The 27,807-nt window shown below is 38.7% G+C and overlaps 1 protein-coding gene across 5 annotated transcripts in view; it reads right to left on the reverse strand.

Moving 5' to 3' along the window:
• The window catches only part of ATP13A5 (ATPase 13A5), a 123,537-nt gene that overhangs the window by 59,827 nt on the left and 35,903 nt on the right, over positions 1 to 27,807 (reverse strand). For all 5 annotated transcript variants that reach the window (XM_074404707.1, XM_074404708.1, XM_074404709.1 and 2 more), the window contains 8 exons: positions 25,235 to 25,408; positions 24,355 to 24,501; positions 23,412 to 23,482; positions 23,226 to 23,306; positions 14,518 to 14,587; positions 11,399 to 11,533; positions 5,117 to 5,189; positions 4,040 to 4,168 (listed from right to left, as the gene is read on the reverse strand). In XM_074404707.1, the coding sequence (XP_074260808.1) occupies positions 4,040 to 4,168; positions 5,117 to 5,189; positions 11,399 to 11,533; positions 14,518 to 14,587; positions 23,226 to 23,306; positions 23,412 to 23,482; positions 24,355 to 24,501; positions 25,235 to 25,408 (880 nt within the window). The remainder of the gene's footprint in view (positions 1 to 4,039; positions 4,169 to 5,116; positions 5,190 to 11,398; positions 11,534 to 14,517; positions 14,588 to 23,225; positions 23,307 to 23,411; positions 23,483 to 24,354; positions 24,502 to 25,234; positions 25,409 to 27,807) is intronic.

Here is a 27,807-nt window from a genome sequence, read left to right on the forward strand (position 1 = left end):
CCTGTGCTGTCGAAAGGAGGTTCTCTCCCTTGACCGCAAGGATCAAGATGCCTCCTCATGATGACAGTGTTTGAAATTCCAAGTCCTCTTACTGTATAGTTCTATATCCATTAGACTGTAAATGTTTTGAGAGCAGGGACCACTTCTCATTTAACTTAGTGACACCAGTATGCAATTACAGTGCCTGGCACATAGTAGGCATTTCTGAACTTTTCTTGAATAAATGGGTAAACAAATAAGTAAAAGAAAGGGGAGAAGGAGGATGATTAAAAAGACAGGAAGAAAGGCTCAAAGGAAGAGAGAAAAAGATCTGACCCATCAACTGATGATAAGCTTGTCTGACAGGATATCAACGTGAGATCATCACTTAGAGAAATCCCTGCACATCCAACTCGGGTCACTGCACACTTCCACCACTTACATCTCAAATAAATTAGTAACTTAATGAAGAGAAGAAGAAGGAAGGGGATTGTGGTGGAGTGTATGCCACCTCTCTTTGCCATAATTATCCCTAAGAGAATGAGGAAACACTGGCTACAAGTATAGTCTCTGGGGACAAAGTGCCTGGATTAGGTATTACATTTATTTAGTAAGGCAATAGGTATCTTCTTTTTTCTTCCTAGAGCTTATAACTGTTGAAAATTTGTGTCATTTGTATGTTTTCATGTTTTCTGTCTCCCTCACTAGAATATCAGCTCCACAAGGGAAGAAATCTTACCTGCCTTGTTCAGTGCTATGTCACCAGTAGAATTCCTGCTCCATAGTAGGGGCTAATAAATATCTGCAGAATGAGTGAATTCACAAACAAATCTAAATCTTAGCTGTACCATTTAAGCTGTGTGACCTTAGGCAAATTACTTATCCTTTCTGGGCCTCAGATTTGCCCACTTTAATACAGTTGCAGATTGAATGAAATAGTAGATGTAAAATGTTAGCACAATGCCTAATACATACGAGAACTAAGAAAAAAAACTTTAGTGCCAAGAGATAATTTCTAAACAGTATTAGATCTCCCCCAATGATATTCCCTTCTGTCTCCCGACTCCTCTCATTTGGGAAAAGCTAGATCTTGAAAGTGATCATTGTTACAGGAAAGATGGCAGAATAGAAGCACGGGGCAGTCGATCACTGGCTTTTGAGTTTTAAAAGTCCTTCATGAGTTTGTTCATGGATTGTAGAGACGACCTGAGCGTAAGAACAAAGTTTTTCTGCTCACCATGCCTTTCCTCTACTGCATTTCTAGCTAAATTCAAGTCCTTATACTGGGAGATGGAAGAGAATCCAAAGGGACTTAGATGTCATGTGTCCCGGAAAGAAGAGGCGTTCACCACAGTAGAACATGGGAACATGCAATAAGGTTGTGGAAACAACACAACCAGCACCGGGATCTGCCTCCCTGTCCAGGTAAATAGACCTCAGACAGCTTCCCAGACCGAGTGGAGTGGGAGCAGCAGGAAGAAGAGCTGCCCTCAGTCAGACCCTTCTCCCTGATGTCTTGTACATCTTGGGACAGTCAGACAGGGGTGAAGAAGACCTCCTAACTGATGGGGACAACTGTCTGACTCACATTAGATATTCACACTGGACACTTGCAAGGATGGCAAAATTTGGAGCCAAGATAAAAATTAAGTGTAGTTATAAAATAAAAGTAAACGTGCACAGCTGAATTTATGACAATAGCATAGGACTAAGGAGAACAGGAGGAGAAGATCTTACCAAACAGTGGGTACTACTGATGGGAACACCGAGTAGAGAGAAAAAGGTGATGAGGCAGGAAGATGAAGGCAGCAGCTTTATCCAGCTTAGAATTATCTTGCTCGTGTCTATGGTCCTTTATATTTGGGAGCAAATGTCACCTCCGATTCTGATCCTTTTACTCGCTAACTGAGCAGTTCTGTTCTTTTTACCTCACTCTCCTCATTTGTAAATTGGTATCCTAACTGCTCCTCATCTAATTTGTTTTATGCCATGATGAAGTGAGATATAAAAGTTATTTATAAAATGTAAGTTGCCATAGAGATGCCAGGAATATTTGATATTTTTATTCTTACATAAATAAGACTTCTATAGGTAAGAAATACCCAAGTCATATTTGTGGACAAATACCCTAGGAATACATTTGCAGTTTCAGGAATCTAACCTTAATCCTGATTGTTTAATCAAGATCCTTTCCACAAATATGTACATGAGTGGGAGGATCAATGTAGGCTGTGCAATCAAGTATTTAGACCATTCTGGGATTTAGATCTTTCTGAAGAACTTAACACAGAAGAAATAATGTGTTTCTGCTTCATGTGTCTGTCCCTGAAACTGGCCTCTATCAGTATTTATGTTACAAGGATATCGGTGGTGATGACTTTATTTTTCCAAGAAGGAAAACTAGAAAAAAGCCACTAGTCATTTCAGATCATTTGGGGGTCCATTTTGCCTATTTATTGAAAGGCAGCATTGTTTGTCATTTCTACTTTTCTGGAACTCTCTGAGTTTTCCTGAGAATCAGGGCAAGTTCTGTACACTCCCAACAGTGAAAGGAGAGAGGGCAGCCCAAGGGCAGGGAGGCTTTCTGTGCTTCCTCCTCCTGTTTGCTCACTGCGACACTCTCTGTTGCCAATGAGAGAGGCCATTCTTCATTGTCAGCTGCTGAGGGATGTGAGACAGCTGCTGTGTTTCAGTAAGAAGGACAGCTTTTCTTGGGCTTGAGGTTTATAGGTTGGATACTATGGCAACATTCTGGGTAAAAGATATGATCAGTATGCAAATCCTCATCACTCTTATTATAGGACAGATTTCAACACATTAAAGGGTATTTTGTAACTATACTGAACATATTTATGTTCACTGCATTTCCTTATCTCGATTTTAAATTAAGCAGACCCATTTTTAATGTAAAAGCTGCTCGTGTTGAACAATTTAGGGATAGATAATAAACTCTCACTACATTTAGGTCATGTTAAAAAAATTTCCCTGTCTTTACACCACTTGGAAACAGAAAAACTAAACTGTCTGTAAGCACGAAAGACAAACAGTTTCTATTTTTGCGTGGCTGTATAGTAGCTTCTTCTCTCATTACAATGTGCTGTGTATTTTTATTTTTTTTGCCTAAAGGATATTTTATAAGTAGTGCCTTACTAATTACACAAATTCAAGCAGACTTAACAAAGTACAAAAGAGAACTAGGATTGTCTGAACTGTAACTAGATTAGGTTTCTGCTCAGTGAGATCAGCAGGAAAGTCAATCTAAACAGAACTGTTGGATTGTCTTTGCCAGAAGGCTCAACTCAAACTCCTTTCCAGTGAAACCTTGGCCTCAGTAGTTTTCTGTCTATAGAGTGCAGGGTTGGCTAAAACCTCTACGCCCTTCTAATAGCGGGAGTCATGGTTTTTAAGGTTGTGTCTCTTTTGTACATGTGTATAAACCATTCTCACATTTAGGAAGAGATTGCATTTCAAACTGTAATCCCCTGAACCCAAAACACTTTATTCACCCCACTCACTGGTCAATTAATCACATGTCATGTCAGACATTTGTTTCACATTTATTGTGACTTAATTCTTATATTCTTTTTTTTTTGAGATGGAGTTTCGCTCTTGTTACCCAGGCTGGAGTGCAATGGCGCGATCTCGGCTCACCGCAACCTCCGCCTCCTGGGTTCAGGCAATTCTCCTGCCTCAGCCTCCAGAGTAGCTGGGATTACAGGCACGCGCCACAATGCCCAGCTAATTTTTTGTATTTTTAGTAGAGACGGGGTTTCACCATGTTGACCAGGATGGTCTCGATCTCTTGACCTCGTGATCCACCCGCCTCGGCCTCCCAAAGTGCTGGGATTACAGGCTTGAGCCACCGCGCCCGGCCAATTCTTATATTCTTAAACCTTTCCTGTTTGTGTATGTTGTGTCTCCATATAAATGCAAAACCTGGCTATGTCTCCCTCATCTGTCTCTGAATATCTTAGCAAGGGTCTGGTATAAGGTAGGTAAGGGTATGTTGATTTGATTAGGTGTCGGACAGGGAAGAGGAAGCATCAGAACAACTCCATACCTGTGAGCATGCCTTCATTCACCACGCAGTGTCCATCAATCAAAACAGCATCACATGGCAATGAAAATTTTCCTGGAAGAATAAGAACGTCTCCAGGAACCAAGAGACGGGATTCCAGTTCCTCCAAACCTACACCAAAGCAAAGTTTCCGTGACTAGCTGACCTATTCTTGTTTTCACTTAAGATTGAAGGTAGCTAAGAATCCCTATCAACCAGTTGCCCAAGAGCTACCCTACCTGTTCAACTGTTGAAGCCTCTTTTTATTCAATTGAAAATTCCAAAACAATCAGGATTAGGAAATTGGTTCCTGGGACACAGAAAAGGATCAGTTTTTCTTTATGCAACGAGATCCCATCTTGATCCTAGTACCTGGTGTGCTTTGCCCACAGCAAATACACAAGGGCACTGGGCATTGCAGAAGTTCAACTTCCTGCTGTTTGCTCTCGTCTAGATTTTTGATTCCTGTGGTACACTTTGTCTTCTTGGATTAAGGCCTTATGTAAATTGCCCAAATGACTTCTGCTGTCCCAGGGTGCAGCTCCTCATTTTTTACAAAGAGCCACAGCTACCCCACCTCTGGCTAGCAAAGAGCAGATGCCAGGTGTCCAGAGAGCTATCTAAAAGCCCCATTCAGGCCTAAGTTCCAGATGATAGTTCGAATTGAGTGTTGCAGAGTCTGTTTGGGACAGTTAGACTGGGAAATAAAGGAGCCTTAAGAAGGTTTACCCAGTGTTACTCAATTGAGTGACATATGAAGGCAGAGGGAATTTGAAGGAACCCAGAAGTTGGGTAAGAATAATTGAATGAGAGCTTGGGTGAGGGTAAGGCAAGCAAGATGTCTAGCGTACAAAATTTAAGGAGGCACTTGTTGTCAGGGACCCGCAGCTGTAGGGTCAGCACTGGCATCATCTTGCCTCTTTAAATTTTCTGTCTTAGAGGCCTTCTTTTCCTCATCCTAGTCCTGGTCCTAGGTTCAATCAGAAAAGACTTTTCCCCTTGACTAATAATTAAGGACAAATAAGACCAATTCCCCCCTAAAATATTAAGATACTGAAGATGGCCTAACACATCACTTACCTTTGTCTTTTACAATGATCGTAACCTGGACTTTGTTGTGGTCTTCCACGAGGTTATGCAGCTTAAGTGATTGCTACCAAGTAAAAGTCAACATTTAAATATCAGATCATATTCTGAAAACCAAATGATCTCAATCCAGTAACTACCAGGCCAGGTCTCACAGCTAAATAGACTCTGGGCAAAGGACTCAACTTCTTTTGATGCTTCAGCTTCCCTGCTCCAACCCCTACCTCACCTGACCCCCTACATGCAGCAGTAAATATGCTCATTAGTTTAATGCTATTTCACTCCCAAGAAAAAAATAATGCACAGGGAACCTGTTAAAAGAAACTTTTGACAAATTAAATTTAGTGGAGTTTAACTGAGAAAGAAAAAAAAGTGATTCATAAATCAGGCAGCCGCCAGAAGCACAGCAGATTCGGAGAGACAGTAAGGATGCCTGATGGTCAGAAAAACCTTATAGAACAAAAAGAGAAATGATTACAGAAATTGGAAGTGAGGTACAGAAACAGCTGGATTGGTAACAGGCTGGAGTTTGCCTTTTTTGAACAGTTTGAACACTCAGCAGTGTAGGAGTGGTTGAAGTATGGTTGCTATATGAGTAGTTGAAGATTGTTACAGATGCATACTTTTAAGTTAGGTTTTCAGTCTTGTCTAACTATTAAGTTAGGTTAAGGTTGGTCCACAAGGACTCAAATATAGAATATAGAGTCCTTCTCAGGCCATATTTAGTTCACTTTAACAAACCAAAGCTACAGTTCTTGAAGATGCATCATCAGGAGGAGGAAGAATGAGACCATGAGAAGGTTACTTCCCTCTCAATGCTTCTGTGTCTCTGCAAAACAACAAAAGCCAGATGTTCTCTATAAGTGGCTTTCTGCTTGTAAGTGTCTCTGTGAATGTTTAGGTTGTGTTTTGATTGCACGTGGGACAGCCATTCTCTTCTTTAGGGACTTGGATTTTCGTATTTGTTAAGTCTGCAGATGGGAGTTGTGAATCTTGTGCTACTGCTTATGAGTTATTTAGCCTGTTTAGCTCCCTTTTGCTCATCTGAAAGGGGAGATGATAATAGAATCTATAATATAGGATTAAGTTTTAAGTTAGTTTACTCTTACAGAGTCCTCTGTATAACACCCAATACTATGCTAAGAGCGCATGACTGTTAGGGATTCATAAGAAAGCTGTTGGGAAAACAGTTGTGAGAGTACGTTAACTAGAAAGACTTGCTTGAGAGAGTTTATTGAGCTAGAACTCTGTGCAAAGTGGAGAAGATGGAAGGAGCCCAGAGAAATGGAAAAAGCATCTTAGAGGATAACACAGGAAACAGAAAGGCAGAGGCGAGAGATGATTTCATCCATGCAGTTCCCCAGACTGACTGTTGGGACATCATTAGCCAGAGAAAGTTCCATGCTGGGCCAACCCTGGGAGGTGTTGCCTCTTACTGTTTGTACATCGGTGACTTCGATGCCTCTAACTAGAAGTGGGTTGAATATTGTCAAGAATATTTAATTCACCTTACTTAATTCAAATTTAAAACTATTTTTCTTTTAGCTGTTAAATTGTTTTGATCTGTTCTGTTGGTGATATTTAATGTTACAAATGTCACCAGACTAAGAAAAGCATTACACATAATTATGTAACTTTTCCCTTGAGAAAACATAATGAACCAAGTGTTAATATTTACATGGAAAAATTTATGATTTACTTCAGTTTTGGATGAAAAGCTAAACTTTGGTAATTTGGACCAATTGACTGAAGAAAGCGATAATACTGTTTAGTGCATATTCATTGCTCTAAGGTGACTTCCTGAGGCTTAACTGTTGGGGCATGCATTTTTTTATTCTTTATTTTTATTTTTGAGATGGAGTTTCACTCTTGTTGCCCAGGCTGGAGTGCAATGGTGCATTCTCGGCTCACCACAACCTCCGCCTCTTGGGTTCAAGCGATTCTTCTGCCTCAGCCTCTGAAGTAGCTAGGATTGCAAACATGAACTACCACACCAAGCTAATTTTGTATTTTTAGTATAGACGGGGTTTCTCCATGTTGGTCAGGCTAGTCTTGAACTCCTAACCTCAGGTGATCTGCCCGCCTCAGCCTCCCAAAGTGCTGGGATTACAGGTGTGAGCCACCGTGCCCGGCCAAGGTTATGCATTTTAATGATGCATAATAATGGAAAAGTCATCTGTGGTTCTGTGGGCAAAGAACACTGGAGTCAGCCAGGATTTCTGAGTTGTAGATCAGACATATCCACTAACCAGTCAGGTAATGTGCGTATATAAGAAATTGTGCCTTAAAAGTTAGTCATTTTCTCTGTAAACAGACAACATTGAATTGGATCACTTTCAAGTTATATCTTAAAGCTATAAAATGATATGACATTGATATATTTGGCATGTCAGAGACTTATTTTAAACCCACAACACATCATAGAAGAAATATATAGGGTATATAAAATGACTCAAATCATTATTTTTACATAGTTTAAAACGTTAAGCAGTTATGTGCCAGCATTGTTGTAGGCACTTGAACTGCAGTATTTGAATTCTTTAATCCTTAAAATAATTCTACGATGAAAATGTTGTCTCCAACATACATGTAAAAACCAAAAAACAGGTTGAAAATATTAAAGTAACTTTCTCACCATCACTTACTAAGTAAACCTAAGTTCATCTGACCCTAAAGCCTTTTCTGTTGATGAATATGTTCTTCTAGTGCTTAAAAACAGTTTTTTTTTTTTTCATTAAGAAGATAAAAATCCTTCTAGATTGCTTTTTTGTTTGTTTGTTTGTTTGTTTTTTGGGTTTTTGTGGGGTTTTTTTGTTTGTTTTTTTTGTTTGTTTTTGCTTAGTAAACTCATTTAGATAATATGATAAATTCAGCTTAGCATGAGAGGATGATAATCAACACATTTAGAAGTGGTGAAGTACGGGTTAACAATATTTGACTGTAATTCTCAGAACTCATTATGCTGTAGAGCTGGATTGGTTTATTAGACTTAGCATCCTATATAACCCATCAGCCTTCCATGCCTCTGCTCAAGCTATTCCCTAGAATGTCCACTCCAGTTTTCTACTAGCAAACTCTTTCTAATCCTTCACATAAAGACCTATTCAAATGTCACCTCCACTCCCTAGGTCCCTGCAATCCCCAGGAAGGATTCATTGCTCTGTTCTCTCCACCTGTGTGAGTTAACTGATCACATCCTATTATAGCTATCTGCTGTCCTGTCAGGTCTTTCTTGTGAGTCAGGCAGTAGAGAGAAGAAAGGCCCCCTGTATATTATGCAGCTGTGGATTCTTCCAGGGCCTATCACAGAGTAGGCCCTCATCAAATATGTATTTATTAGAACCAAATTATTCTACTTCTCCCAACAACACTGGAGTGGGATCATGTGAGCATCCTCTTTAAGTTAATGTACTCAGAAAATCTACAAACACAGGTTTCTATGGCAACCAGCTAGCTGGAAGAAGGCAAACACTGCAATGCTTGTCATGGCTGCAAAGCTCGTTGCCTGATTTTTATTAGGACCCCTCTAGTTTCTTCTGTCCCTGTTCAGCGGGACCAGGATCCGTTTCTAACATGAATTTGCATACTGTTACTGTTCAGCATCTGTTGCTATGTGTCCTTGTGTTTGCTGTGGCTAGGCTTCCTCCAGAGATGAGTAATGAGGGTATTAACTCAGGTGCCTCTTGAGCTTGGCTCAGTCATGACTGAAAGCAAAGAACCCTGGGCAAGAGACTCTCAATGCTATTTCTAGCAGCCACCTGTGGAGCTCAGCAATACAGTATGCGTATACAGTTCAATGTAAATACCGTCAAGTACCATGGTTTGCACTCATGCCTGCACCAAACTTGTTAGAAAGGGACTGAAGCAGGAGGGTTTCTTGGCTTAGGAAAGGTAAGCTTTCTTTGTGTAGCATGATTTGGGGCCACAGTAGATGCAGAAAAACATGTTATTCTATTCCTGCATACACTTAACTCTCTTACAGTTTTTAAAAGCCTGTGTTTTTAAGACTTTCAGTGAAATAATGAACTTCAGTGTGGCTCAACAGAAGGATCTGAAGATGGCAATAGATGCTACTTCTTTCATTCCTGCCAAAGCCCTTCCCCAAGTCTTACTGCTGCAAGGAAATTCATGAGTCACTTTGAGATTGTGCTCAGTGAGACAGTGTGTAGTACTTGACTTGGAATCGGAAAACCTGGGGCTAAGGTCTGTCGGCCACTGTTACTGGGTGAGTGTGAACAAGCCCCTTTGTCTCCCAGATGTCCCTGTCCCTCCCTCTCAGGTGGTAGGAGGCTATAAAAATCATGTGTGTTTTATTACACAATTTGCCATGTTCCACACAAACACATACATTATTAATGTGGGCGCCTATTGTAAAGTGCTAAACAGATGTTGATGATTGAGGATTTGTGATTTAATTGCAAATAGACAGTTTCAGGAAACTGGCTTATTTTGTGTAGGGTTACAAGGTGCTTTACAGTTTGGGTTAGGTACACTTTTATTAATAAATACTGGCTGCTAATGAGATTAGTGTTTGTCCTCTAATTCCTTTTCTGGTTTTTAAAGAAATCCTTTACAATACTGCCATCAAGTCTAAAGTTCCATATTAGCCACTGTTCTGAACAAAGGAATGTAGGGATTCTGTTAAGATGTAGAACCTGAATGTTTAAATTGCAGTAAGGATTTTTAAATAAGCAACTTACAAGGATTAGAAGATAGGTATTACCTAACTTTCGAAGGGGAGACCTAATAAGCAAAACAATAAATTATAAAGGAAAAGAGAAACATATTTTACTCTACATAAATTTTCAAGTATAGCTAAGTCAAAGTCAAGAGAAAAAAGACTAAAAACTAAAACTTTTTCACAAAAATGATGAATATCAAGAAGCCCTTAATATAAAATGAAAATGCAAAACACTATTAGACAAAAAGTGTCTCGTCTCACCAGCAATCAGTAAAATGTACATCAAGGAGACCCAATTTTAAAATACATTAGATTTTAAAAATTATAAATATTAATGTATAACTCCAGAAACTAATGAATCTATGGGAAATAAATACTCTGGTACGTTTCTGAGAAAAAAATCATTTGTGGAAAATAATATAGCAACATCCATTAAAATTCAAAATATATGTTGATTCAGTAACCTGGCTTTTGGTTGCTGTGCTAAAAATATGCAAACACTAATATGTAAGAACATGCCTGTACTGTAGTTATGTTTAATTCAACATTATTTGTGGTAGCAAAAGATTGAAGGGAAATTACTTTCAACAAATAACAGAATGGTTGAATAAATTATGATATATCACAAAACATTATAGTATTATTTTTAAAGCATGAATTATAATTATTTATTTACTCGATGAATTGCCATTATATATAAAGTGAAAAATGAAAGTGCCAGATTAATATGCACAGTAAGATCCTATTTTAATTTTAAAAATTAATAAAGGCATAAATCTCCATATAAACTGGTATATATATATGTATATATATATATATGCACTTAATAAAGTGAGTGAAAAATATGATGATGGCATTAATAAATAAATACATATATCTGGGATCTTGGTGTTCGAATTTATCCTTCAGTGGGTTCCCTTATAATAATCATTCTTAAGCTTTCAGAATGCATAATAATCATTAGTTATAAAACTTTTAAAAATGAAGATTCCAACCCTGGATATTTTGATTTAATAAGTCAGAAGCTCAGAAATGTCAGGAAATTCCCTTGCTAAAACACTGTCTTATTGAGTATAGAATCAAACCTAATTGCTTCTACAACCCATTCCCTAACTCCCACACAGGAATTTCTGTATTTCTTTGGGATTTCCTTAAAGATATACATGAATAGCAAATGAAGATATAGACATTATAAAGGACTTCTAGGAAACGTATAGAACAAACACAATATTTAAGTCAGGGGAAATATATGGAATGCACATAGTTGAGATGCTACCCCTTCATTCTCCTGAAACTATGGCTGGCATCATGATTCCATCACAGCAATCACAGCATTCTTTCCCACCATAATCAAATGCAGCCTCAGAGTCCTTCTAAACAGAGCATTCAACAAAGGCTTCAGATGATAATCAGAGTTTGCAAAAACATTTAAATCTTCCTGGTAGTCCCAAGGTCCTCCTTCTGTAATCCCACATTTGGTAAGCCCTCTCTTTTTGTTTCATGACCTATGTCTGACAAAGCAACTCCTGGCTCTCGGTAGAAAGACCATGGGCTTTACTTACTTAGCTAGAAGCTAAATAGATTTCAGCACTTACCTGTCTCAAATCATACACACTTAAGAAAATGGAGATAACAGACAAAATGATGATGGCCACAGAGTATTCTACGTAACCTTGAGACAGCCACAAAGTTAGAGTGAAGGCTTGGAACACATAGAATGGATTTAAAACCTGTAGGTACAAAAATAGCATTTGAGTCACTTGCATGAACCTTAGTGGCAATCCAGAAGATGTCATTTCATTATAGAACTTTTTCTCATTTTTTTTACAATATACAAAAACCTCTAATATTTAAGAATTCATTTAGATCTCTATTGATTTGGGTTGAGAAAATGTCAAAACACATAGAATGTGATATGGTGGAAGCAAATTATTTTATGCATTCAAAGCCATGCCCACAAATTGATCATTATGTATTCTGAATTTCAAAAACATTTTACTACTAAAAAAATTTGCATGTATGTGTGTGGTGTGTGTTTTATTGTACTTTAGGTTATGGGGTACATATGCAGATCATGCAGGATTGTTGCATAGGTTACTTTCTTAAACAGGTTTACTTATAATGGAGGAGGTACACGATTCAGTCTCTTTTAAAAATGTACTTCAGTTTCGAACAGTTGAATTGTAGTTTTATTTTTCATGTAATCACATGCTGCAGATTTAGTCAAGTTGTGCAATGAAAATGAAAGATTCTACTTTTTTATTTGGGTCACTTAAAAATAACATATCTTTCATGTAGCAGGTCTTAGCAAGGTCACATGAGTCAGTCAAGTCCTTCTGTTGAACAAGGAGGAAGACTGGAGAGAAATGTCTTTCCCAAGGCTGCAGGACAAATCATGGGCAGAAGGTATTACCAGCCTGAAAGCTGGTCATTCACATATGTACATTTTTTATGTCAGGAGAATACCTTCAGATTTTTTTGTTCCCTCAATTTTTCCCATTTGGGTCCTGCTAATTCCTGCTAAGAATGAGAGCAGAGAGGGCAAACCCGAGAAGCCAGAGAAAAATCACAGGATATACATATAGAAAGTGAATTTAAGAGCCCATGAGAGCAAAGCAAGGATTATTTTTTTTGAGGACGTGTTCTTTCTAATCATTATGAATTGAATGAAATATTGCCTAAAACCAGTAGTACTCTCTCTTACCTCTGTTTTCTATAATTCCCTTATGTATTAAATATAATTCTACTTTAGTTTTAAAAGTGAACTGACCTGTGGTAAATAGGTTAGTAAGTGGTATGTTAAGGGCTGGGTATATTTTGTGCATTAAAAAAGATTTTATTCCTTAATGTTTCTTATTATTTCAATCCCCACTGCTTTACTTACAAATTACAGCTTTGTTTGTTTGCTTATTATAAAATGCTCTAATTGCAGATTATGTACAAATGATAATACGATCTTGAGGTTAAATAAATCCAGTAGAAAACTAGTTAAATATTTCTTGCAGAAGAAACGACACTATCCTAATTAATTTAGTTCTCTTATTTAATATTCTTTTGAAACCAAATGTAAAGAAATATTTGTACTTTTTTTTTCCTACTAAAAGGCTAGTAAATAGGTACCAGAAAATATTAGCACTCCTTCCGAAAGAGAACAAATTGACCCCTGGAGAATCCTTGGCAATTTGAAAACATATTTGAATAAGAAGTTTAAAAAGCTGGCTACTTTTTGATAGTTAGGGAAAGTATGCCTATGTTGAGTCAGGATGTATATAGGAAATCTTTGTATGTTCTGCTTAATTTTGCTGTGAACTTAGAACTACTCTAAATAATAAAGTTAAAATAAAGCAATCTGTTTTCTGCTCCAGACACAGAATAATGTTAAATATTTGTTTAATATTAAAAAGATATGCCCATGCTCAAAACCAAAATAACCATCTTTATGGATTAGAAATACACTGGAAACATGCAGCATTGAGTGAGGACCAACATCATCAGATTCATAGGTTCTAGACAAGGACCAGACAGCAAAATCTAGGTGCTCTTTTCTCAGAGGAATAGAGACAGAAGGTGTCCCTCAGGTGGCAGAAGACAGAAAAGAGGCTTCTGTTGGAAAACAGGGGTGGTAGTGCGCTTCCTGTTCCAGAATAGAGGTTGATCAAAGTAATAGCCAAATAAGGGCTTATCAGCCAAAGTGGAATGGGAGAGAACAGAGTCCATGGCACAGCTGTGAACTGCGCCAAGCCTCAAGCTAGCTAAGGGCATGCATGTGACAAATCCCCAGAGGACAAGCACCCAAACCTTCAGGGACCATGTAGGAGGCAAACAGAGCCATCAAAGAAGCACAGCAAGCACAAAGAGAAAGAGAAAAATTGATGGGAAAGGCAGCCCCCTTACGGTCAGCAAAAAAAAAGAACAACAAATAATCCAAGCATACAAGGAAGCTATTGTTAAAAAGAAAAACAAAAATGAAACACTAACAAAGGGAGAAGTTACTCTCAAGAAAATGAAAATAATAAAGCAATTTGAAAAAGACCAAAAGAATACATTTCAAATCCTCAAAAATTATAGAAAAAATAACTGTCCCATGCTGTAGACTGAACATTTGTGTCCCCGCTAAATTCAAAGGTTGAAGCCCTAACCCCCAGTGTGATGGTATTTGGAGGTCAGGCCCCTGAAAGGCAATTAGGTTTAATGAGGTCATGAAGGTAGAGGTCCCATGATGGGATTAGTGGTCCTTGTAAGAAGCGGAAGAGACCAGAGCTCTCTCTCCACCATGTGAAGACATGAAGAAAGCAATAGTCTGGAAGCCCAGAAACAGGTCCTCACCAGGAACCAAATATGCAGGCACCTTGACCTCAGACTTTCCAGCCTCTAAAAGTGTGAGAAAATAAGTGTTTGTTGGTTAAGCCACCTAGTCCTTGATACTTTGTTATAGCAACCCATGTGGGCTAAGCCACCCCTCCACCACCAACACAACCACCATCCAAACTTAATAGAACAAAAACAAAGCAAACAGGAAATTATGAAGCAGGAATCTGTCTCTCACACTAGGAAGAAATTTTAAAGCAGATATGAATTTAAAATAAGCAGTAACAAAAGAAGTTGTATGAAACAAGATATCATTCACATTAAAGTATCTATGTGCTCCTTCTAGGAAGTATGAAGTAAGGGGCAGAAGTCTATTTTTTCAAAAAAAAAAAAAGAAAACAGTTACCTGTTTAACAAGCAGCCTCCATATGGGTTGGATTTCAACCTCAATGGTGTTGGGCCCACACACTAATCTTCTGTGGGAGAGTGATCATCCATTAGTGTCATCCCTACAAGCTCAGTGATGAGTGACTGTAAGACAAACTAAGCAGAAGTCACTTGGCTACTCTGAGGAGATTCTGTAACTTTGATTAAAAAAAAAAATGTGCAAGTACTTTTGAAACATAATTCTAAATTACTAATATATATTCGAAATGAAAGTCAGTGCATGATGGACAGAGATGTATTCCTTGATAAAAAAAAATATGTCTTAAATATAGTACAACTCAAAAAAAATCTAGAAAGACATTTTCATTTTAGGTTACTTTTTTTTTTTTTTTGAGACAGAGTCTCACTCTGTCACCCAGGCTGGAGTGCAGTGGAATGATCTTGGCTCACTGCAACTTCTGCCTTCCAGGTTCAAGTGATTCTTCTGCCTCAGCCTCCCAAGTAGCTGGGACTACAGGTGTGTGCCACCACACCGGGCTAATTTTTGTATTTTTATTAGAGACGGGGTTTCACCATATTGGCCAGGCTGGTCTCGAACTCCTGATCTCATAATCCACCCACCATGGCCTCCCACAGTGCTGGGATTACAGGTGTGAGCCACCATACCCAGCCTTGAGTTACTTTTAAAATAATTTTATTGTATAGGAAAAGCAGCAAAAAAGACACAGCTATGAAGTTTTCCCTTGATTTGTCAGGCATTTTAGAGTGCCCTGGATGTTAGAAGTCATGTCTATCTTACATTGTTAGCTCCAGCACCTAGAACAGGCCCTTAGTACATGAACTGAATGAATACATAAGTGAATGAGCATATGAACTGGAAGATATGACCTTCATGGCTAATACTTGGTAAATATGTACATTATACACAAGGTGTAATACTTATGTGCCTTACAAGAATACATGTTTCTATACTATTTTACTACGAACAAAGTTTTTACAAAAGATTCATTTGATCCTCAACAATAGTCCAAAGGAAAAGGCTGATATCCTTACTTTGCCAATGGAAAAAATTATTCGGTCTGGCATGCAGGCAAAAGTGCACACATCTAGTATTAATCACGACAATGTAACTTTTAAACAGAGTTGACAGTGTCAGAAACGGCACTTAGACTTTTACATGCATTAACTCCTTCAATCATCACATTATTCCCATGAGATTTCATATTAGCATCTATCATAATAAAAACTGAAGTTCAGATAAACCAAGAAACTTTTCCAGGATCACAGAGCTAGGAAGAGTCAGGCTTTGTAGCATGGTATATGACTCCACTTCTTAAACCTGCCTCAGCAAGTACCAGTGGGGGAAATCCAGAGATCTTTGGTTTCACTGAGTTATAACAGAAAGCTGAGCCCAAGTTTATCTGACTTCTTAGACATATTTTTTCCAAGTACAACTGTAGTTTGCAAAGGACAGAGAGAACTCAAACCAAGGTCTTCTGACTCCATGCCATGAAAACACTGAGATTCAAGGATGTTGGGAATCACAGAGCACAAACACCTATCCTGCTCTTTGACTTCTTAAGTCCGTATGCCTCACGCTGGAAAGAGACCATAACTCAAACCATTTTGGTCCTCAGGACTCCTTTGCACAATCTGGGGCAATAATCTGTTGTTAACCAAAGTGTCAGAACTTAGGATCCCAAACTTGATCCTCTTCTGTCTCTGTCTCTGCTTTGAATGCCCTTCCCACATTCCCACTGTTTGTAAATGCCTACTCAGCCTTTGAGAAGCAGATCTGACTATCAAGCCTAATGGTCGAGACCTGTGGGATCAACTAGACCTGGATTTGAATCCAGATAAGACCTTGTGCTTGCTGTTCCCTCCACCAGGAACTAATTTTCCCCACAGCTTTGTATGACTTACTCCCTTAGTCCCTGAATGAAACAAGGGGGTTCCCTGCTGGAAAGAATTTCATTCATTCTCTGTTCAAATAGCACCTCCTTATTGGGGTTTTCCCTAACAATGCTACTTAAAATAGCTACCCTGACTCTTAGTTCAGATTCTCCTTATCTCTTTATCCTGCCTGATTTTTGATTATAGTGTATATTAATTACCTGAAATTAAAAGTTATGTTTTACATTTTAATAAGCATGCAGATAAAAGACTATATTTTCCACTATAATATAAGCTTCCAGAGGACATCGATATATTCCTAATGCCTAAAACAGAGCCTATAATATGTTGAATGAATAAACTGATGGCTGAATGAGGGGTCAGCCTCATTCTTCTCATCTGTAAAATGGCTTTTATAAAACATACCTAATAAAATTGCTATCAAGCTAGAGTGTGGCACACACCTGCAGTCCCAGCTACTTGGGAGGCCGAGCCAGGAGAACTGCTTGACCTCAAAAGTTTGTATGAGTCCAGCCTGGGCAACACAGGGAGACCCTCATTTAAAAAAAAAAATTCTATCAGTTGTATGTGAGATAAATCCATAAAGCATTTAGTTCTCAATAAATGGCAACTATCTTTGAAGTCTTACTCCCTCTGGCACAGTTAACTGTATTTTTCTCCCATCCAACATTTCCTTTCTTAGCAACAGCACTTACATCATTAAATTACAATGTATATTTACATGTGTTTCCCCTCAAGTTTCCTAGAGCCTTTTTAAAGGCAGAAACACCCAATTTAAAAAAATCTAGCATCGGCCGGGCACAGTGGCTCGCGCCTGTAATCCCAGCATTTTGGGAGGCCAAGGCGGACAGATTACCTGAGATCGGGAGTTTGAGACCAGCCTGACCAACATGGAGAAACCCTGTCTCAACTAAAAATAACAAAATTAGTTAGGCGTGGTGGTGCATGCCTGTAATCCCAGCTACTTGGGATGCTGAGGCAGGAGAATCCCTTGAACCTGGGAGGCGGAGGTTGCAGTGAACCAAGATTGTACCATCGCACTGCAGCCTGGGCAACAAGAGCAAAACTCCATCTCAAAAAAAAAAAAAAAAAAAAAAAAAATCCAGCATCTAGTGGCAGTGTCTGACCTAGCTAGAGGATGTTTCCTAAATATTAGAATTAATTAATGAGGTTCAAGGCAGTATACAGGTTGTGGAAAGCAGTTTAGAAAGCAAGCCTAGGGTCTGATGCTATTTGGCTCTTCAAGTTTGGCAATATTACCTTTAAGAGAGAAGAGCTCATATTCCGTGAGGACTGGGATCCAGTGAATCAATATTTACTTGTAGATTATCCTCTTTATGGCTCATCTGAGCCATATTTAAATCAAAGCCTGGCATGTCCCTTGCTGCTTTGTCTCTTCCACTGCTTCTTGCCAAAAAATACTGTGTGTTTAGAGACCACGTATCCAGCTCAGTTTCAGCACAAGCCAAGCAGAATGATCAGGGCATTGACCAATGACCGGGCAATGGGAAGAAATATGAGATTTGAAGCTGGTTCACATGTGGAAAGGTCTAAGAAAAAGGGAGCTGACATTCCCTGACTGAAAACCTGAGCAGCTGGCAGGGAAAACAGGACCCAGATTGTTCCCAGGGGCTTCACAGAAAAACACAGGCCAAATAAAATTAAGCGGACTTGCCTAATAGTGATAACTATCCATCAGAAGAAGAGTTGCTTTGGAGATAGATGGTCCCTCTCCAGAAGTTGAGCGATTTCTCAGCAGGAAACTTGTGGAGGAGATTTCTGCAGGGACCATGGGCTAAACTTGAGGAATCATTGTTTCCTCCAACCCTGAGATACCAGTAAATCTGTTAGAATTTCTTTCTTTTCTTTTTTTTTTTTTGGAGATGGAGTCTTGCTCCATCGCCCAGGCTACAGTACAGGGGCACAATCTTGGCTCACTGCAACCTCTGCCTCCTAGGTTTAAGTGATTCTCCTGTCTCAGCCTCCCAAGTAGCTGGGACTACAGGCATCCACCACCATGCTCAGCTAATGTTTTGTATTTTAGTAGAGACAGGGTTTCACTGTGTTGCCCATGCTAGTCTCTAACTCCTGACTTTGTGATCCACCTGCCTCGGCCTCCCAAAGTGCTGGGATTACAGGCATGAGCCACTGCGGAAAACCAAATGCAGATAACCAAGAATACTTTCTCTTGGGGGAGGTCCATGTCCCTTTTTATTATTTATTTATTTATTCATTCAATTAACTTACCAAATAATTGTTAAGAATATGTTATGTGGTAGGCACTTTAGACTCCAGGTAGTAAAGACTAGAGGGGTCCTCAAGGAGGAAGGAAGGGCATGTTAGAATTATGGTGGAGCTTTTTCAAACTACATCTGTTTTTTGCTCACGGCTTCCATTCTGATAAGTTTCCAGTAGGGTTTCCGGCAGGCAGGGACGTCTAGAGTTTTCCAAACACACAATGCCAGGCCAGGAGATTCTGGCATAACCCACTTCCAGGAACTTAGGAATTTTTAGGAAGCAGACATTTAGAGGTTGAGAAAGTTCCCACGTGATTCTGTTAGCGAGTTCCTCACTTCCCTAACACTCTTGTTTTATAAAGAGAGGAAGACCTAAGATATTCACAGATGCATAGGACATGGCATCCAACTTCTGGGATTTGGATGTAGTTGCGTCGTACAACAAGATGTTGGCATTAGAGCCCTTCCATTAAAAACAATAATAAAAACAAGATTGGTAAGTGTTGAGAAATTGCTTTATGGAAGGAAAAAAAAATCTCTATTTTATTACACCTTGAACCTGCTTATGTACTTTTAATGAAACATTTGTACAGAGAATGTCATTTTACAAATGACATGAAAGTTATTTTAGTTTTTCACATTAGTCCTCGTCTGTGACCTGCCCATTTCTTTCATTTCCTATATTGCACGTTTTCAGATAGCCTCAGGAAAACTCGGGAAGTTGGGCTCTCAGAGGATTTCGGGCTCTCATGTGAGCTAAGTGAGGCACTTCTGGTCAGCTTTTCTGGTGAAAGGCCCTGAGTCTTCCCAGGCGTGGGGATGCAGAAGGGAAAGGACCAGGAGGACGTCAAGAATGGAGATGGGGTTACAAAGAAACTCATGCAGGATCCTGCCAAGGAGATTCTGGACTTAAGTTTACTGGTACTTCTGTAGGGCTTGCTCTAAAATAAGGCATTAGAGTTAAGTGATTTTGTACTTTAAATAGGCCCAGATCCATAGAACCATGGATCTGCTCATTTACTAAAAAAGAAAATGATCAGATCACCATGAGGTTGGGTTTCAAGACCAGACTGGACAACATGGTGAAACCCCATCTCTACTAAAAAATACAAAAATTAGCTGGGCATGGTGGCTCATGCCTGTAATCCCAGCTACTTGGGAGACTGAGGTAGGAGAACTGCTTGAACTGGAACCCAGGAGGCAGAAGTTGCAGTGAGCGGAGATCGCGCCACTGCACTCCAGCTTGGGCTACGGAGCAAGACTCCATCTAAAAAAAAAAAAAAAGAAGAAAAGAAAAGAAAATGATCTCAGTCCATTTAATTTTTACTAAATGCCTTATGCATTACATTTTAAAGAAAATATATATACACATCATATTTTTAAGTAACTCATTAACTTCTGATTGAATACTAATAGTTGAGACTAGGTTATTGGCCTCCAGAAAAATGAGCAAAGCCCTTTTCCTCTTTTCCAAATAGCCCTTTCTTGATCTTTCTGTAAATGCTGACCTGACAGCTGAGTATCTACTACAGGGCTATTTTCTAGAGGTGGTTGGAAAGGGGATAGCGGTCGTAGTATATAACCATGGTTTCTAACTTTTCCTCCCCCAGGACTGCGGAGTAAGAGAGTAAGGTCTCATAGCAGGCTCCCTCTATCTCTCTCACCTTTTGTTTCTTCTTTCTCTCTCTTCTAATGTTCTGTGTTCTCATGAAACAGTTTCTGTCAGCTTGAAGTTACATATTAATGGCAGATCTACCTTCTCTTGCTGTTACTTGGATTCCTTTTCCCTGGTGCTGACAAGCATGCCTTTTCTCTCAAGGTTGTGGTAAACACTGAGAATTAAATCTGGCGTTGCAGAATCACTAAACCAAGGGAAACATCCCTTCCCAGCTTCACACTCAGCGATGTCACCTTGGTGGCTTAAGTTGTCCATGGATGGAATATTCCCACCATAGAAACCAGCAAGTCCCATCTATCAAAGCTTTTTTTCCTCCTGAGAGCTAGGTCACCAGGCAGGTGATTGGTCTGGACTTAACCCCAAGAGTGTGTGTGTTGGGCGGGGGGAGCGGAGTGGTAGAGAGAGAGAGTCCTTCCATTTCTACTGCCAGAAAGTCATTTACTCCTTTTATTTTCTGGACCCTAAATAGAAGGGACAGAAGGAGGTTGGGTGGGCCGTGTGAAAAAGAAGGTGAAGAGATGCTCACCTCATAAACGATCTTAATAGGAAGACTACTTGACTAGTTGAGGAATCAGGTAGGTTTTTTTTTTTTTTTTTTTTTTTTTCCCATAGAGCTTCACTTTTGTGATATAAAAGAATTGTCTTTTGACTTGTCTAGGACAGGTACTAAGATGGAAGACTGAGTTCAGTTCATGACGGGTGAAGCTAGGAACATGGAACTCCTGGGAAAATTTACTTGTTCTCTTCCTGATAACTTCTCACAATTTCTCTCCAGGGTAAAGTTGTTTCTCCTGATGTTCTGATATGCTTTTGCTACTGAAAAGTGAGAGCTATGTAAATCTGCGCATTTTCTCTCTTTACCTGGCTGCTAGGGAGCAAATAGAAAAATTTGCCTGAGTGTAAACTCTGTAGCTTTTCATCAACAGAGATTCTTGTGTATTCCCCTTCATTTCTCATGTTATCCATTTGCTCATTAATATAAGAGAGCTCAAATTCACCTAGGAAATTGGTAAGATACTACTCAATCATCCATCGCATTTAATTTCTTTAAAGACCTTACTTTTACCCTAAAAAAATGAAGGAAAAAAATCTTTCATATTCTACTTACTCTCTTTTCACTCCCCAAAAAACATAAACATAACTATGTTTATAAGTAGATTTTCTCCTCCATTCTTCATATATCGAAAATGATACTCTTTGTCTTGCATATTAGATTGTCAAGTTCTATATTGTCTGGATTCGATTTTTTTTTTTAAGACGGAGTCTCACTCTGTTTCCCAAGTTGGAGTACAGTGGCATAATCTCAGCTCACTGAAACCTCTGCCTTCCGGGTCCAAGTGATCCTCCTACCTCAGCCTCCCAAGTAGTGGGACTACAGGAACATACCACCACACCTGGATAATTTTTGTAGTTTTAGTATGATGGAGTTTCACCATGTTGGCCAGGCTGGTCTCAAACTCCTGACCTCAGGTGATTCGCCCACCTCAGCCTCTCAAAGATATGGGATTACAGGTGCGAGCCACCATGCCCAGCTGTGGATCAGATTTAAATTTAATTATGTACGATGTTTATTAAAGTTTGGTGCTTGATAAATAAGAAAAAATCATGAGGTAGCTGCACTGATGAGAAATCTTTCCTGTGGAAGTGGTTACCTAAGCAGAGTATGTCTACATCTATCAACTAGAATTCTTAAATGTCCTGGATAAATCTTTTACATGTCTTGTACTTAATGCTACTAAACCAACATACTTTTAATGACTTTAAAAACTTTTTTGTGTTTCAGTGCATTAAGCATTACATCTGAAATCTTACATAATAACACAATATTGTCCTAGACCAGATGTCTGGTTCATTTTTCATAGTGTCTGACAGAAGAAAAACTTAAAAACATCAGATTGGCAAATCTTAGCCTTGGTGTGTGTGAGAATTATGGGGGTTGCTTGCTAAAAATGCATCTCTTCTCTTATAAGTACCCCTTGCTCCTATAGAACTATCGGAATTATGAGGGTGGAGCTTAAAACCTATATTTTTAAGTATCAGATTACTTTTTAGCTTGACAATAGGTGTTTCTGGTTGACTGTAAAGGTTAAGCAGCTACTCTCTCTAAAAATGGGTGGGAAATAAAGGTGATTATAAGATTCTGGGGAAGACTTGTAATGATTTTCTTTCAGATTTGCCAGGATTCACCATTTCAAATAATAGCTGAAGAAAGCAGGGTCTCTGTATCTCTGTGAGTTAATAACCATGTAAGCATTTCTTAATGTATATGCATCAATAGGTACCAATGTCATGATTGCATTACTATTTTTGCCTTTCTTCCTCACTAGTCAGTGTCTCTAGGACAATGACTAAACCTTTATCTTTAGATCCCTAGTTCCTTGCAAGGTGCCTATTTGTTAGTTAACAAATCAATGAATATATTAATTTATGTATTTACTATCTATTGAGCTCCTACCAGGAGTCAATCACTGTTCTGGGTGCTGCAGATAGAGTAGTGAATAACACAACTAACTGAGCAAGCAAAATCCTTATCTCCAGGGCTAGTTCTTCATAGTAAAATGCAATCATAGTATTGTGTTTCTGTCTCTCTGAGAATTTGGAGGAAGGGAATTACTCAAGATATTTTTAAGAAGAAAAAAATAAGACAACACAAAGATGATTGCTCTACAAGCCTGAGATAAAAGATCAAATTTTATATGATTGCCTTGTTCTTTCAGTCTTTGTAAAAATAAGGTTGCCTAAGAAGAGAGCAATTTAGAATATCTCTGCTGCCAGTAAATGAACTTAGATTGTATCAAGCTGATGAAGCATTCTGCCAACAATGCACTGATGAAAACTGATTTGATACTTCATTTTCTGCTGGCAGAGTTTACTCTTAAGGAGTATGATAAATCCTACCTGACTTCTTGCTCTTCACTGGTCAGACCCAATCCAAATGTCTGATGGATGTCGAAGCAGGAGTTGCTGTCCTCTAGCAACCTAGGATGTAGTCAGGGTAGGAACCAAGCTTCAGTTCATAGCACTTAACAAATCAGTGTTTTTCCCCTGTATCCTGACTTAGGGGCAATGAAACGCTGTACTCACCCAACTTTCTGAAACTGCTTCTCCAGGTTGTTCCAAACATACCTGATTTTCTGCACTTGGATGCATCGCAGCTACAATTACAAATGTGATGGAACAGGTGTCATTCATATCATAAAGCTCAAGAGAGGGGAGTGGTGTTTAATGCAGGATGCAGGTTCCCTTGTGGGTCTCACTTTCTTTCTTTCTTTCTTTTTTTTTTTTTTTGAGACAGGGTCTCACTCTGTCACTCAGGTTGGAGTGCAGTGGCATGATGACCACTCACTATAGCCTTGACCTCCCAGGCTCAATCAGTCCTCCTGCCTCAGCCTCCTAAGTAGATGGGATTACCAGCATATACCACCACACCCAGCTAATTTTTGATTTATTTATTTTATTTTATTTTTTGAGATGGAGTCTCGCTCTGTTGCCCAGGCTGGAGTGCAGTAGCATGATCTTGGTTCACTGCAAACATCTCCTCCCAGGTTCAAGCGATTCTCCTGCTTCAGCTTCCACTGGGATCACAGGTGCCCACCACCATGCCTGGCTAATTTTTGTATTTTTAATAGAGATGGGCTTTCACCATATTGGCCAGGCTGGTCTCAAACCCCTGACCTCATGATCTACCTGCCTCAGCCTCTCAAAGTGCTGGGATTATAGGCATAAGCCCCTGCACCTGGCCCTTGATCTTTTTTCCTTTTTCTGTTTTTTTAAACATAGATGAAGTTTTGCCATGTTTCTCAGGCTGGTCTCAAACTCCTGGGCTCAAGTGACCACCCATGTTGGCCTTCCAAAAGTGCTGGGATTACAGATGTGAAGCACCATGCCCAGCCTGTCTCACTTTCTTTGATACATAGCTGTTATTCCCATTCCCAAAGTGTGATATTCAGAACTTTCATTTGATAAACACTTGTTTTGTACTTTCTCTGCAAACATGCCATAACACTGTACTCTTCAAATAACTTACTTTTAATTCTGGCTTTAATAAGGCTTGGTTTATGACAGAGTGGTGGTCAGCCACCAGGGATTCTTTCCACTTTTTGCTTACAGGAAACTTCAGTGTGGATAGGTAGAGGCAGAATACCTTCTTCCTCATATATCTTTGAAATTCGTCCTAGAAAAGACAATCCAGTTCATGAAATGTCTCAAGTGTTATTAAGTAAGGTGCTCAATCAACCAAATACCTACCAAGTGCTAGACAAGGGTTTTCAGAGTTTGGTACAAAACTTTGGCCCAAATAAGAGTATCAGCTTTATCTCAGAACTGACAAGAAATGTGCATCCTCAGCCCCATTCAGACCTACTGAATTAAAAACTCTGGGTGGGACTAGGAGTTCTTGTTTCTATGATAATTCTGATTTGCACTAAAAGTTTATAATCACTGTGCTAGAGAGTAAAGAGAAAGATACACTTTGCAGGAAAGCTTTCTATCCAGAAAATAGTTTCTAGCTATTTTAATGTGACCTTTAGGTGTTTAAAATGTGTAATATCCTCCAAAATACATGTTTTTGAAAAACTAAATGACCATTCCCATGTTATGGAATCTAAAAGCTGTAACACTGACAGCCGCTGTTCCTGTAAGGGCTAAGAGCACTCTCTGTTAGCCTGACATGGTCAAAATTTCCCCAAGCTGAAGTGGGAGAAATGCCCTTTGTTCCTGGGTCAAAATGAGAGATAGTACGTGGTTTGCAGAGATAATTTTGCCATCTCCTGTTGTGATCTCTGGAAACTCTTTAAACAGAGGAAATCTACCCTCTGAAATATAATACTAGCCACAGAGTTGTGCCACAGAGGCCATACAGAAAGCATGATCGTGGCATTTGAAATAGATAACAGAAGGGTACCCACTGTTGTCCTCAGCAAAACAGTGTCTGCTTCTTGCAAGGGGCATGGGACGCAGTTGGCCCACACTCTCCACTGGGGTCTCCAGTAGAACACCAGCAGAAGGCCCCCACAGCTCAGCACGGATGCAACAAGGCAGAGGGCTTTCCGTACATTCTGGTCACGGTAACCAAACACCTCCTGGAGAATAAATGTAAAAGATCACTCGATTTTCCTCCTTTTTTCACAGAAGCATATTTTCTTTCAATACACCAAACGTTAGATGAAGGAATATTGGTCGGGAGAGAAATCTGGTATTAGGTGGTTGAATCAAGTTGTCTGCTTGCAGCTGTCCGCTGATATAATCAAAAAAGGGACTTATTTTACTACCCTGGTATATGGAATTAAAAACATTAAACAGGAGTAAAAAAGGGGCCAATTTATTTGCTTCTATGTATTTACAAGAGTTACCTCAGATTTTTATAAAATACTTCAGGTTTTGAGCCACATTTATTTTATTTAGCAATTAAATATTTCAAAAATTGTTAATGTGAATTTATTGCAGGAAGATGACAAAATTTTGACAGATATGATCTACACTCATACATCTGGCTTTATCCATTCGGCTTTGTTTTATAATAACATGATGAGAATGATCACAAGTATGAATAAATGTACTATTTTCTACAACAGTGTGATGATATAAATTAAGGAATTACTTGTGGACATGAAAGACTTTCCAAAAGCAGCTTATATTTATTTACCCTGATAGTAGTATGCTAAAATATTTGGACTTTCAGTAGATTAGTTAGTATTTGTCATAAACTGAATAAAGATCTGAGATTCGGCTCTAGAGGGGAAAGTTGCCAAACAACAGATTTGCTTATTCAAAGCCAATTCCTAGTTCCCATCTTCTACAATGAAGTGTCACAGTATTGTTTTCAAAATTTTAAAACCTAAATTTTCAGTGCGTTTTGAAGCCCCTGAGGGATGATGATTATGAATAATATCTTTACTACACTTTTATTTTAATTTCTGCTATTGTTGTTTTTGTGCTTTTTAAAAATATGACTGAACTCTGCATTTTCAGGTTCAGATCACAGTACTATGATTTCAAGAAACTTAGTTTTTACTAAGCGTCTAGAACATTTTTGATGATGGCATATCCTGCATTTTATGCCAGTTTAGCTCTGACTAGAAAAAAATCTCTTGGCTTAAGATTTTTCCCACTGATCCTCAACACTATCATCCACCTGAGAAAAAAAGTTTATTAAGTTCAGTGATGCAGCCACTCTATTTTGAGATTATTCATATAAGGTTTAAATTAGCGATATGCATTCACCCTGCCTGCTTTTATACATGTTTTCAATTGTTTCTCCTTTCTCTCTGTTTCCTCTGATTCTATAAACCTACTTTGGTTTTATTTGTGAATTATAGTTTTATTAGGCTCAAATAATATGTATATGCCACTTTACGTATTCTGTCATAAATATACATTCTTTTACCAAGAACTACTTACAGGGGCTTACTGCCAAAGTCCAAGTGTATGCAAAAACAGAAGCAGAACAAATTGGAATTTGAGTCTAGCTTACAGATGAAATGAGCTGATTCATAAATAACTTTCTCTTTTTCTGTTTATCTATATACAGTAATGGCAGTGAAAATCATAATTCTGGCACCCCTTCAGTTCTCTTCTATACAACGTTTTTAAATTAAAAAACAAACTCACAATGATTGCAAGACTGCAGTGAAAGCAGTACAGCTACGTACTACTAATAACCTTGTGAACTGGAGTAAGTTTTTAGGAAAAGTAAGGTGACAAATTGTATCAAGAACTGTAAAGATATTTCTACTCTTTGAATCAGTAATTCTTCATTTGGAAATATGCCCTAATAAAATAATATCTCAAGAAGAAAGTTTTGCATATACAATGTTCAGTGCAGCATTATAATAGCAAAAGCATTGGGAAAACCAAATGATAGCTAATGGTTCAGAAAGTTCTGAAACATCAAAACAATGGACTACAGTAGAGCCCTTAAAAACAAAATACATGATGCTAATGTAGAAATCTGGAACATACTGTGAAATAATGTTAAATGGAGAAAAAAACAAAGAACAAATAGCATAAATGGAAAACAGGTAGCAACATTATGAAATTTAACCTAGCTATATTGGTAATTACACAAAATGCATATAGCATAATACTATGATTAAATGCAAAGGTTATGAGACTAGATAATAAAATACCTATTGTATGCCATTTACAAGAGACACACTTTTTTTTTTAAAATGTTGCCATTTTTTTTTTTAATTTATTGTACTTTAAGTTCTGGGGTACATGTGCAGATCATGCAGGTTTGTTACATAGGTATACACGTGCCACGGTGGTGGTTTGCTGCATCCATAGCCCCATCATCTACATTAGATATTTCCCCTAATGCTATCCTTCCCCAATCCTCCCCACCCTCTGCTATTCCTCCACTAGCCCCGAACCCCCCAGGCCCTGGTGTGTGATGTTCCCCTCCCTGTGTCTATGAGGAGACACACTTTAAATATAAAGAAGTGGATGGGTTAAAAAGGAAAAGAAGGGGACAATATAC

This window comes from Saimiri boliviensis, chromosome 8, assembly GCF_048565385.1.
Source record: "Saimiri boliviensis isolate mSaiBol1 chromosome 8, mSaiBol1.pri, whole genome shotgun sequence".
In the NCBI taxonomy this organism is placed as follows: Eukaryota; Metazoa; Chordata; class Mammalia; order Primates; family Cebidae; genus Saimiri; species Saimiri boliviensis.